The sequence below is a fragment of the Pundamilia nyererei genome, unplaced genomic scaffold (assembly GCF_000239375.1).
Source record: "Pundamilia nyererei isolate P.nyererei 1_Seehausen unplaced genomic scaffold, PunNye1.0 scaffold00031, whole genome shotgun sequence".
NCBI lineage: Eukaryota > Metazoa > Chordata > Actinopteri > Cichliformes > Cichlidae > Pundamilia > Pundamilia nyererei.
This window is the reverse complement of record NW_005187432.1, coordinates 1,453,237-1,467,281: the sequence shown is the minus strand read 5'-3', so window position 1 is coordinate 1,467,281 and position 14,045 is coordinate 1,453,237. Positions and strand designations below refer to the sequence as shown.

General features: G+C 40.4%; 1 protein-coding gene across 2 annotated transcripts in view; it reads right to left on the bottom strand.

Moving 5' to 3' along the window:
* Window positions 1–285: 285 nt before the first annotated feature.
* The window catches only part of st6galnac3 (ST6 (alpha-N-acetyl-neuraminyl-2,3-beta-galactosyl-1,3)-N-acetylgalactosaminide alpha-2,6-sialyltransferase 3), a 99,541-nt gene continuing 85,781 nt past the window's right edge, over window positions 286–14,045 (bottom strand). For both annotated transcript variants that reach the window (XM_005729004.1, XM_013909767.1), the window contains 2 exons: window positions 8,641–8,748; window positions 286–4,355 (listed from right to left, as the gene is read on the bottom strand). In XM_005729004.1, coding sequence (XP_005729061.1) covers window positions 4,166–4,355; window positions 8,641–8,748 — 298 coding nt within the window. In that variant the 3' untranslated portion in view covers window positions 286–4,165. The remainder of the gene's footprint in view (window positions 4,356–8,640; window positions 8,749–14,045) is intronic.

Sequence of the window (14,045 nt, the reverse complement as noted above, 5' to 3'; positions counted from 1 at the left end):
AGAGGATGTATTCTTCATAATATACTGTATAATGCATCCTTGGGTTTTCATCCAGTGTGCTCCAGCTGAGAACAATGCAGTGTCTGTTGCTCAGGAAATAATCAACTACGTGGCCTGCAGCAGCAAAAAAAAAAAACGACTGCACACAAACGAGTGCATCAACAAAAAACAAACAAACAAACAAAAAAGGCATCAATGCTTAAATTAAAAACATGCCACAAAAGGAGGATTGGAGATAAACAGAAAAAAACAGCACTCTTCTTCCACTTGTGAGTAAACAAACAAAAAGCCTTCAAATAATTCATCAAAAAACCCTAAAAACACGTCAAACGTGTCTCACAGAAAGTCTGTTTCTTGTATTGATGTGAAGCACTTTACAATGTAGGTTGAAAACTACAGCAGAAATGCAACTGCCTGTTGGAGAGCTGCCAGATGACTGCACAATTGCGTGCTGAGCGAGATGTATAAAACATGTATGTTAAATGTTTAACATGCATGGCCTACTGTACCTATCCACGCTTCAGTGTCTATGGCTGTTTTTTCCCCACGGGAAGGAGAAGAAGCATGATTTCCAACTCTGCCGGCCCAGATTTCATTTTCATGCTCTAATACTTCACGTACATGTGGAGGACACTTTGATCCACTGCTACCTGTCGTGCTGGGATTCCAAACACCTCTTGAACACGCGCCATCCCCGAGGAAATCTGACCGCTGACCCCGCCTGTGTTACGGCCGTCTCCTATCCGCTGAGCTACACCGGGAGGAATTTAAAGCAGCGCGGTTTTACATTTTGCCGATGCTCTCATCAGCTGGGCTGACTTATAACGAGTGACAAGGTGACAACAGTTTTAAGTAGAGATGCAGAGCTTTTGCTGTGCTCTCTTGGACTGAAACATACTGTTGTTTTCAGAAGTGCATCAGATACACAAGAACGCAGAAAGCTTGATTTTACTGATGCGCTAAAACTGCCCTAAAATTGACAATAAAATCCACATGCCAGCTTTTTCCACAGCTTTCAATCACAGAAGACTGTCTTCATCAGGGGAAGGCTTTGCTCAGCTGTCATACAGATCAAGCAGTCGAAGTGTAATCTCAATAGGATTTCTTATAAGCCTGCAAGAAAGTTCTGTCTAGACCATGGAAATAATGGTTAGACCCCATTACTGTAACTTTCGTTCAAAACTTAAACTTCTTTGTTAGTTTTTGACTGATTTAGGGATTGTTACAAAAAATTGTAACAAAAAGCAGTTTTCACGCATGGACTGCTGCACAGAACCTTTCTAGGACTAACCCAACAAAGGTGGAGGTGAGACTGCAAATGTCTAATGCAATTAAATCAGCCATTAGCTGGTCTTTAACCCGCCAGCTCACTTGTACAAAGGCTGTATGACGAGTGCCGACGTGAGAGCAGAGCATCTAATATTACATGCAGCGAGTGCATCATGTGTAATGCCTCCAGGAAGTCTTATTTAGGCAGCTCCCTCACCTAAACAACACAGAGTATTTCCAGGATGGCGAACGCATCTAAAACTGACTATTTCCTGCTGTGCGTATCGCATATGTATCATATGAGGAAAGACAACTGTGGAAAATATCCCAACCTGATTCTCACAAAATTGTCCAAAGTGCATGTGTGAAAAACGGCTTCAGGCAAACAACACTGACAGAGAGAGTTTAGAAAACTGTTACACAGTAAACTGTTAGAGGTGGAGCCTGAAAGTCCTTTAGTGTACCTCTTCAAAGTAGAAAACTCTGTAAAAAGAAAAACCTTTAAAAGTACTTTGTGGAGTTTGTGACCTCTAATATTGCTGATATTGAATGTTTGTTTGTTTCTTTTTTCCGACGAGTGGCTCCACATTTTGTTTGTCACAAAATGGGGCTATGAGAGTGTTTTTTGAGTAGGGAATCCATTCATTGTAGCTGTTAAACCTCAAGGATACGCACAATGACTTCTGAATGTAAATCTAAATGTTCTTTATTGATTTAAAAAAACACTCCACAAGGTGCCTTTAATCTTGAGGTACATCCAATACCTTTGTTTTTCAAGGTCTCCAGCTACATCTTATGGGCCTTAAAAGCATCTTAGATGTTGGGGGGGTGCTATAAGGCCAACAAGTTAAGATCAAAAATGATTTTTTTCATATGGTCATTGCATCGTTACAATTGTTTTTCCTACTTACTATCCGAATACATGTATTCAAGTTATAGCTGCCATGAGGTTTTAGCAACATTAAGCACCTTCTTAATCGTTCCTGTGCCATCAGCAAGTACATTCAGACACCCATGTTCTATGTTTTTACGGGTCTAGAAGGGTTCTCACACAAGATTACTAGGTTACAAATAACTTACAGAGAATCTGAAGCACTGAATTTCAATGTGTAGGTGGTACCTGGTTTCAAATGAAATGCAGTGAGTGCAGAGTTGCAGAAACTCTGCTGATATGTCAAAATGTGACTTTTCACCCCCAAACCCCCATTTTTCTTTTAAGTGAAAGTATTAGAAAAAGCTACAAATGGACCTTAAAAAAATCGAATGGATTTCATGCTTATTTTCAGTCAAGTTTTAACCTGTAAACTTGACCTGCAAATCACCACATTAGTGCTCACAGACAAACAGCATAGCCTCCGTGTGTTGTTAGGCATTGATTTGCAGCAATTCTGAGACTCTGGAACTCAGCTGCAATCACCAGGGAGTGTTTGCATCGAGCAGTCTGTATTTAAAGTCTTTGAGTCGGTCCAGTCCTCCCTTCTGGGCCACCGCACTGACCAGGACACTAATCACAGCCTCGGGAGAGGCAGTCTTGGTCACATCCACAGCTACCAGCCAGCATACACACCTCACCACTTCACTGATTATTCTTCACCGTCCTGGAACAGATGTATTCAAATGTAATGCCCCGAGCCAAGAGACACGCACGCTCCAACCAGAGACAAATGGGAAGATGCGTTCACGCAGCAAAGCTTTACACATAGAGGCACAAAGCTGGATGAGAGTACGAGAGAGAGCATCTTCCTTTGTGTCTATACGATGAACTTCAGAGTATGTTGCAGGCACAATGATAACAGAATACAATTAACTTCAAATGGTTTCACTGCACATATAAATCTCTCTCTCCGCAGGGTCACAAATGACTTAACTCCTTCCGTAAAGACGAAGCTTCTAATTGCACATCGTTCTGTGCGCTGTGATACTCACACTGTCGATTGGCACACTGTTCAAGAGAATTAACAATTTATCTCCGCGGGAATACATTAGCAAACTATCAGGACATCAGGCCAACACCGCAACATGTGTCTTAATCGTCATTTTCACAGCATTATAAAAAGAAAAAAAAATAACATAAAGAGGACACCTTTAAGTTGCGTGTATGACCACACAGAAGCAAAAAAGCTGATTTACATCTCCACCTCTGGTTTACCTTCAAGTTTGACTGCAATCTGCTAGTGCTGTCTTTTTCTCGTGACCTTGTTCTGAAGCGCCTTTGAACAGAACGGAGCAAAATTGAATCTGACAGAGCATCTGCCTTCACCACTCGCTCAGTCAGAGATGAAGGCCTGAATGATACTCGTTATAGATTAATTACAGCCTGACAGAAGACAGACACGCAGAGGAAACAAAGTGGACGAGCTTGTCAGACGTCCAAGCTGATGCCACTTGCCTCCACGGCGGCAGCTAAGCGCTTCTTCTGCTACAGCTTTGAGAGAAAATGTAAATTCGGCCTCTGTGATGTGTAGAGAATACGGAAATCTGAGCCACTAAGGTCACTGCGAGTTGACGGACGCTTGTTTCTTCTCCTTTTTTTAAAGTTCAAACCATCCTTCGCTGGACTCACAGAGCAGCGAGCGGATCGATTAGTCAGTGCACAGCAGCAGGCCTCAGCTCTAAAATTCAGGAGAGGGCTTTAAATTCAAAAAAGCAGGAGATGTGTCATTGCTGTTCACGTTGGTCAAACTTTTATGTAATTTTTTTTCTTTTTTTTGTATGAGGCTCCATGTGTACCCAACCAGGACTTTAAAAACAACCTTTATTAATAGATATGGGCTGGGATTTGGGCAAAAATGGCTGTGTGTTGGTTAGTGTAACTGCAGAGATTCATTTTGTCTTTGTGGATGATAGTTATGATGATGATGATGATAATGATGCTTCCATGCTGCTTCAGCCAGGGTCACGACAGCTGCCACGGTGGGTTGAAGAACTTGATGGCATGAGACTTTGCCCACTTGGCAAAAACGGACTTCTCCGTGATGAAACGGTGTCCTCCATATGGGGCACTCTCATGCAGGAGATACTCAGCACACTCGTCTCGGCTGCCCGCCTCGTAATAATGGTAGGGAACTTTTTTGTAATCCTCTGTCCTAAAAAGAAGAAGAAGAAGAAGATTATTTACACATTATTTACACAAACTTTCATCTACAATTGTTTGGGAGTGGCACTATACCTCCTCTGCACATGTACAGACCATCTCTGCTATATCTCCCTGACTTTGTCTCCAAACGGCTCAACCTGAGCTGTCTGTCTAATAAACTCATTTCTAATTTTGTCTATCCTGGTCACACTCAGTGAAAACCTTAACATCTTTAACTTTGCCACCTCCAGCTTCGCCTTCTGTCTTTTTGTTAGTGCCACTGCCTCCAAACCATAGCAGTTCTCACTACAGTCTTTTCTTTCAGTCCCAAATTACCCCTGACACTCATCCTCACTGATCGTCAGCTGTTTTCTCAGTCTAGCTTCAACAACTCTTTCCTATATCATCATGATATGGGATATCAACTTTATACCTCTGTAGTTACTACAGCTCGGCACATGACACTTGCTGTTGAAAATCAGTACCAATATACTTCTCTGTTCTTCGGGCATTCTCCAACAGTCTGGTTAAAAAGTCCACTGCCCTCTCTCCTAGACATCTCCATACCCTCCACAGGTATGTCACACCCATATCAGCTGCTTTCCACTCTTCACATCTGCCCTCACTTCCTCCTTCCTAATTCTCAGCACTTTCTGATTGACCAATTTTCCTCTTCTTGCTCTCATTTTCTTCATTCATGAGCTCCTCAAAGCACTCGTTCCATTTTCTCAGTACACCCTCTTCACTTGGGGATGGCACTGCATATGTGGGAAAAAAGCTATTAAAAAAATTCAGCCCACTCCTCATCTGTGTCTGAGATCAGCTTGAGGCTTCATTAGCCACCACACATATTACATTCGAATTTCCAGCTGACCTGTCAGTGGTTCAGTTGCACTGTGAGTACTGTGGGCGGTAGGTTTTGACAAGGAAGAAGAATGAGTGTGTTAAAAAAAACATGATCTCTAGTTCTGCTGTGTCAATTCTGATGTTGGAGAAATGCACCGACATAGCATACAAACGTCTAACAAAAGTGTATACTGTGGTAGTATAGTATTAAAAATTGAGTAAACTAACTGCACTGTAGCCTTTATGAATATTTATGAAACTGTGATAAAGGCACCATGTGTGTATCAATTATTTGGAATTGAAATACTGACATCTTGTTATTAATATGAAAATGCTTGGGGTCCTAATCTTGCTTTTCAATTTAACTGATGTATTGATGGGACACGTTCAGCTTCGTGTAACGTCAGTCTGCCTGCCTTTGAATTATCCATCAAGTACAAATCTTTTTGTTTACTTTTTTACACTTTGGTAACAGATTGTTCACCTCTGTACACCTTTGAATGTTGATTTAACCCTAACCCGAGAATAATGTTCCTCAATGTAAAATCTGGAGAAATCGATTGGATGCTCATGATCTTTGGACCCTCACAGCCGAGCATTAAAAACAGGCGTGATTCTGTCCCATATCTCATACATAAATTTTAGTCCAGAGCACGAGATGTTCATGTTTTCCAAAATGAATCGAAATTTCAATTCATCTGACCCCAGAGCAGTTTTCCACTTTTATGTTTTTTGACTCCAAGAGGAAAAGGAGTATTTGGCTTGTTATCAGTGTTCAGTTCAAAAGTCTGATGTTATGAGAACATCACAGTCTGTAGATTTGGCGGCTTATACATCTGAAAAGACACCATTAATGCTGAAAGGTACATACAGGTACATACTGTTTGCAGTCCAGATATTTCACCAATTGAAAACATTTGGAGCATCATAAAACAAAAAACATGACAAATGCAACCCATGACTCTTGAGCAGCCAAGAATGGGACAACATTCCTCTCCCAGAATTTGAACACTTCATATGTTCCTTATATTTTGAGTAAAATATGGGTTCATGGGTTTGTAAATCATTACATTCTGCTTTTCATTTTATACAGTGTTCCAGCTGTTTGGGAATTGGGTTTGTACATATGCTAGGTTTCTAGGTTCTAGGTTCTTTCTAGGTGCTAAGCTATTTTATTTATCCAGGTGTACACATGTTTGTCAGGGAACATTTTTAATTTGCTATGGCAGACACTGATGGCAGCCTGCTCCTGTTTCAACATGGCAAATCCCACAGGCACAAATCGAGGTCAGTAAAGAAAAGGTTTTCTCAGTTGGATGAATTGGAATAGGATCTCCAGGCCAGAGTTCATCACTCTACATCCTGTTAATGCTGTCGTGTATAACTGGGAGCAAATCCCTGCCTAAAGTCTCAAAAATTGTGAAAAAGCTGCCCTGCAAAGTAGAGACTGTTATAGTAGTAGACTATTTGTCTAATGTCTATCCATCCAGTTATCCAGCCAGCTTTTTAACTGCTTATCCAACTAAGGTCACAGCTCACAAACCCATCCCAGCTCTCACAGATACAAGGTACATCCTGGGCAGGTCGCTAGTTCATCGCTGGGCTAACTCAGAGAGACAGGCATTCACAGCTAGGACCAATTTAGATTCACAACATAACATGCATGTGTGTAACCACAGCACCCCGAGAAAATGTGTTTGCACTAGTCACTCAGGTTTAAAAAACAAACATATTGGTATTTATTTTTCTACTGCATATCAAATTAAAACCATGACTGATGTTTGAGTATTCACATATTGTTAAATATATAAACATATTGATGAATATATATTGTTAAAATTTTCAATCTTCTCTTTCTCACAGTTAAGAATACATTTAGCGTTCTTGGTTTTGGCTTAAAAGAAATAAAAATCTAAAGTAAGAAAACAAATTCAATTATTAAACCATTAAAACGAAGCTCCTTTGAGACGGTGTTCAGTAATTCGAGCTGATTCTGCCGCGAGCAAAGGCTTCTACTCGGCAGGTCTACCTTATTTGAAAAAAGGGGCTGCTGTCGGCGCCCGCATTTATTCAATAAATAGTCTTTTAACTAAACTCTGATTTACATCACAACAGATTCACTTCTATTCTGAGACAAAGTAAATCTGAAAACATGCAGCAAGCTCAGTAATGTACAGTAATGGATTTCACGATGCGTCGCTCGGTTTAGAGTTTGCATTCAAAAGAAGGGATCAATAAAAACAGAAGGAAGCTTGGAGCAATGGATAAGGTTCATTGTGCACTCTGCCACTGGTTTCTAATGGCGAGTGACAGCTTTATGAGAGGATGACTTGTGTAACAATTGCACTGAGAGAATGAATACAGAGAGAAGGGAAACAGCCATCACGGCAGCCAGTGGCTCCACAGCGGGAAAGCGACCGTGGCTGTCTGCCAGCTTACAGTAATACAAAGCCCAATCACTGCCTCTCCTCTGTGTCACACAGTGTGCACCAGTGTTGACAAATAAATTCAATTTCACCCTCTCTGCAGCACCTGTTGAAGCACCACTGCCACAGAACCACTGGGGTCAATCCTAACCTAAAACCATGAATATTGCCACACAAAAGTTTCCTTCTCCTTGTTGTTCTGGAGCATCCAGCTGACAGAAGCACTTTGCGTGACTCTAAACTGTCAATTCAGAAACTTGGTGAAACACAATATATTCCTGTCCTATGCAGGATGGAGGGAAATAAATGAGAGAGGCAGGGAGAGAAAACTGGCCCTTAACTGCCTCACTGAATCATAAAATCCTCCGTGCTGGTTGAATTATCGCTTCGCTCTGCCATGTGTCTTTATTTCAGCTCCTGCTGTGCACGGGCTGCACAGAGAGGATAAAAGGCAGGATTTTCAGTGTGCATTAGGTAAAAGTGTTTGATTTGGGGGATAGAGAGAGCTCAGGTAGAGCTGCGAGAGGAGGCGAGATCATCAAGGCTGAGATGACTTGAGACTGAGCAGCCATGCCCAGAGCAAGAGCATCTTGTTTGTCATCCCTCCCATGGCCTCGCAGTCAGACAGTAATCACTCACCCCGGAGTCAGAGAGAAGACGACGGGCCCGATATACAAATAAAACTCGAAGCAGAGGAGGAATTGGGGTGCTGGAGCCCAGCCACCCGCAGCCAAAGAGAGACTGCTGCCTGCTGGGTATTCTAGGCAGGGAAACATAATGGTATTCACGGCACAGAGAACCCAATATGGATTTCAGCATAGAAACTCAGCCATTAAATCCAAACTGAGGCATTGGAAATGTAACAGGGCAGACCGTGGTTATGGGAGGTTGTGATTGGCCGGCGCTGGGGTGAATGTGAATGGAGTTTTCAAAGTTTTGTAGGAACGCGTGCATTTTTCATGCAAGTATAGAGGAAGGAAGATGTGGGAGCGGGTAGCGAGAGTGTGACAGTTCATGTCTTACTTGCAATAGGTGTCATTTATCATGCCGTAGATATGGATCTCTTTGCACATGTCCATGGCGAGGATGAGCGTGAACCAGCCCGTGCTGAGGTAGGAGCCGGACTGGATCCTGCAACACACAAAGATAATGCACTGTAATATTCATTTGCATAAAAATCCTAATCATTTGCATTGAAATATAAAAAAAAAAAACAAGCACAAAGTTTTAAGTATGCCATTTTTCAGCCCCTTGTACACTTCTCTCTTGTGTGATTGTAATTCAGCTGATCTGAGAATTATAATTATCCTAACAGATGTTCTTAGCGTAGGCTGCTCTGGATCTGAGCCTCAGCTCAAATGTATATATATCTACAGAACAGCAAGAAAGCTGGCAGATGCATAACCATATGTCAAGTTTCACATGAGAAATGTTTCTAATTTTAGAGACCAAATAAATATTATGTACAGTGATAATTTAGGGGGTTGTAACATTCACAGTGGCTGTATATAAAAAAAATTGAGGGCTGAGAAATGCTTGATGTTGTTGATTAGCTTCATTCACAGCAGTCATCCCCTGTGAGTGAAGCAGGCCGGTCAATAACAACATGCATTATCCTTTCATCACCATCATCATCAGACCCGTAGTTTATGAGCTCTGACCCATCAAAGTTGAAAAAAAGTGAGCTTTGATCATTTTCAAACACAGAGCACACAGACTCAAGATTTTTTTTAAGAAACCTGATTAGTAACACCTGAAGCGGGTCATAAAATGTGCTTCCCTAGCCTCTTCCAGGCAGGGGGCCCCCCCACATACCCCGAGGGCCACTCTTCTCTGCAATGCAAAACACCACCAGGAGCCTTAGACTGTGAATAAATTAAATGCAGTGCACTGCATGACACCGATAATGATAAATGAAATGGGACATGACCACCGTGTAATGCAGCATCAGTACGGAGAGGTGCAATGAAAATTCATTTAGAGCATCCAATTATACGACACCATCATTAAAATAAACAAATGAATAAATTAGGTCTGAAACTACAAATTATTTTCATTATTGTTCACTTCAGCTTATTTTTTTCTTAAAAACTGTCAGAAAACAGTGAAAGGTGTTTGTTATAGTTACGCACGTCCCGAGGAGGTGTGTTCAGATGGCTTGTTTTGTTTTACCAACAGCACAAAACCTTCAAGGACATTCAGTTCAATAACACATAGGACAAAGACGAGCTTAATAACATTTAAAAAAAAATTTAAAGCTGGAATTTTTAATTTAAAGATGACTAAAAAGACTTATTGTTAGCTTTCAGAAGTGGATATTGTGATCAAGAAAAAAGAATTCCAAAAACAATAAATGTAGAGCATGACAACAGAAAGGGAGATGTAGTGGTCTTGAACACATTTCTTTACCTTCTGTAAACCACAAAAAAAAAAAAGCACAAAACTTAATATGACAGTTGAGTTCCTTTAACATTGGTGTGCTTTGATTCTTGGTTATATTTCTGCTGTTATTATATATCAGTGTTATTTTTATATGTGGGATATAACGTCTGCACCTGTGATTTCTTCTTTATTGTGGTTATATTTATCCATCAGTTGTCACAAACACAAATGAATTCCCAAAAGGTCAGTAAAGACTACTACTGCGACTGCTATGAGCTTTCATAGTATGGGCTCAAGATTAAGTTCAGATTATTTAGTTCTGGACAAATGACTTCTTTCTATTTCTGTTTAAAGAGGCCAAAGCTGCAGAGTTATTAATGTTAGTAGATCAGTATGTGTAAAGACAGACTTAGAAAACAAACAAATATTACATCCTTCTTGAATTAATTGAATTAATTCATTAAACCAGATTGTTTGCAGGATGTTAATTAAACCCTTTTTGTCTCCAAATTAAAATACAAATGCAAAACCTGCAAACAATACTTTGAAGATATTGTTTCAGGGTTAGGACCATGGACAGCACTCTATTCCATTCACTAGACTTTAAAGCACACAGTGTGAACTATAGTAAAACTACTGTTGCTACATGCAAGAAGCCAGTACACAAAATGAGTCAGAAAATCTTGACAAGCAGGAACTGTGCCAATTAAACTTCACAACCAAAACCAGCTGTGTTCTGAAGTAAATACTGAGATAATCTTTTAAAAAGGGTTTCTTATGTGTTGCTTGTTTTCTGCAGAAGATTTACAGTCTGATTTTTCCATGTGAGATAAAGGTTGTATCCAAAAGCATTCACTCATTCACGCTTCTCTATTTTCTGATGATGACGATATAGTGAGCTCCCGAGGAAATTAATATTTTGGCCACCACTTCGGTCATTTTCTCATCATTCAGTTGCAATACAAAATAATAGATCATCCGCTAAATAAATAAATCAATAATAATATGATATTTGTAATGCATAAATATTGTACAAAGCTTATTCCCAGTTTGATAAATACAGTTTCTGAAAGTAGCAATGCTTTGATTTGTTGATCGTGCTGCATACCCTTGGCCTTCGCTCAGTGAGCTTCATGAGGCAGTAGTAGTAGTTTTCATGTCACAGGTGTACCTCGTCAGGGTTCATTTGGAGTTTCTTACCTTCTTAATGGGATTGGAACCAATAAGCTAGGTAAAGAGCAAGTCCATCATTACTTTAAGAAGTGAAGGTCAGTCAAACTTTCAATGTGTCCCCAAGTGCAGTTGGAAAAACATCAAGCATTACGACAAAACTGGCTCACAAGAGGACCGCCCCAGGAAAAGAAGACCGAGAGACACCAGCCTCAGAAATCACAAGTTAACAGCATCTCAGATTCGAGCTCAGATGAATGCCACACAGAGTTCCAGTAGCAGACACATCTCTACATAAACTGTTCAGAGGATTCTGCGTGAATCGGCCCTTTATGGTCAAACAGCTGCTAAGAAGCCACAAGTAAGGAAAAGCAACAAGCAGAAGAGATTTCTTTGGGCCAAGAAACACTAGGACATTAGACCAGTGGAAATCTGTGCTTTGGTGTAATGAGTCCAAATCTGACTTCTTTGGTTCCACCTGTGGGGTCTTTGTTTGACGTAGAAAAAGTGAATGGATGGTCTCTACATGCATGGTTCCCACCGTGAAGCATGGAGAAGGTGTGATAGTGTGGAGGTGCTTTGTTGGGGATTTATTCAAAATTGAAGGCACACTGATCCAGCATGGCTACCACACAGCATCCTGCAGCGACACACAATCCCAATCATTTTGCGTTTAGTTGGACCATCATTTATTTTTCAACAGGACAATGACCCCGAACAAACCTTCAGGCTGTGTAAGGGCTATTTGACCAAGAAGGAGAGTGATGGTGCTGCGCTAGATGGCCTGGCCTCCACAGTCTCCTGACCTAAACCCAGTCGAGGTGGTTTGGAATGAGATGGACCACAGAGTGACGAAAAAAAGGACCAACAAGTGCTCAGCATCTCTGGGAACTCCTTCAAGACAGTTGGAAAACCATTTCAGGTGACGACCCCATGAAGCTCATCGAGAGAATGCCAAGAGTGTGCAAAGCAGTAATCAAAGCAAAGGGTGGCATTTTTTTAAGAATCTAAAATATAAAAATGTTTTGAGTTATTTCACACTCTTTTGTTTATCACATAATTATATAAGTGTTCATTCATAATTGTGATGCCTTCAGTGAGACTCTACAATGTAAAATACTCATGAAAATAAAGAAAAACTTTTAATGAGAAGGTATGTCCAAATCTTTGACTGTTAGTGTATATGCATATAAAATAATCAAAATTAAATGTATGAATGCTGAATTAATGTTTTAATGTTTATCTGTATCTGCTCCATGGGCTACAGCTTAACAGCATAATAGCTCTCTCTGTTATGGCACCTCTGACGAAGCAATCAAAAACAGCAACACCGAGCAGATCATCAGAATCAACCCCTGACCACAGCAGAATGTAGGCTCAAGCCCAAATACAATTTCTTTGCTGGCTTGAGAGCTCGGAGCTAACATCTGTCAAGGCAGCAGTTGAAAATGCATTGCATGATGAACAGCTTCAATTCAGCTCAATTGGGTTTTTTTTTTATATAGCGCCAACTCACAACAATAGTCACCTTAAGGTGCTTTATATTGCAAGGTAAAATCCTTCAGTTCTGATAGAAAACTCCAACAATCAAAGCCAATTCCATGTGAAAAAAACACTTTTGGAGTATCAGGGTGAGGTAAGACCAGTTTTTCATTGCTCTGCTACTGCACAGTAGCCAAAAATGCACATCAGCCTGTTATTAACTGAAAGTTGGTGATCCAGTGCAATTTATTTGTCTGTAAATAATGTGTAAGTGAATGTTTTTAGATATTTTCGCTTGGAGATATTTTCATAATAGTCGGTGCATAGCTGATGCTGTATGGTGTTTGCTTATTTTGTGAATGCTTATTATTAGATCATCACTGGCTCTCCCAGAAAATAATAGTGTCTGTGAGCATTAAAGTAAAGACAGCGTGCTTGCAGGCATTGTATTTTCGTTATGTGCTGAATTTGCCAATAATAATACAGTCCATGTATATGTGTGTAGCTTAGAACTTGTGTAGATTTCTTAGGTAGTTATTATTTTACGGGAAAATGTTGGATTTTTATTAGACATTTAATATTTTTTTCTAATAAGGGCATATATAAAGACAAACATCTGCATAGAAAACACCATAAGGACAAAAGCCTCAGCCACGAAGCTCCTGGCAAACAGTTTTTGTGCTCATGTTAATCCAGAGGAATTCAAACATTAAGGTGTGGCTAGGGATGGGTATCGAAACCCGGTTCTTGTTGAGAACAAGTTCCCACTGTTTCAATTCCTTGGAATTGTTTGCCATTTTTGCAAACGATTCCCATATCGATTCCAGTCGCCCCCGAATGACGTCACCACGTTGCGGAGCGTCATTTACCTGGCAGGAAATAAGCGGCTCAAACGCTCAAAAGTTTGGTTATACTTTACGAGAACGGATGACAACAGGGCAACTTGCAATACTTGCAAAGTAGATATTTCATTTAAGGGAGGAAACACTACGAATATGCAAAAGTATTTGATGACCTCGTGTTTTTAATTCCGCTCCGGACTCGTGAATCTCAACCCAGCAGCAGCGGTAACGTTTGCACGTCCTCTCCCGTTAATGCGGCAGGTAAATAATCATTCACATTATGAAGCATGTTCTCATAGCTGACAATGTTATACAGTGCTTAGGCATTGACCATCTGTTGTACACCACTTTTTTGAGGCATGTCAAGGTTTTTTAACTACAAAACATTCAGTTCCATTTTGACTTAAACAACATTAGATCCTTTAATAGGTATGCCTCCGTATAGACAGCAGAAAAGGGAAGAAATCTTTCTATTGTGTATGAACACTTATTATAAAATGAAAATTATAGTTTCTGTTGGGGTTTTTAAAAAGGGTTAAAATGGTTCACAAA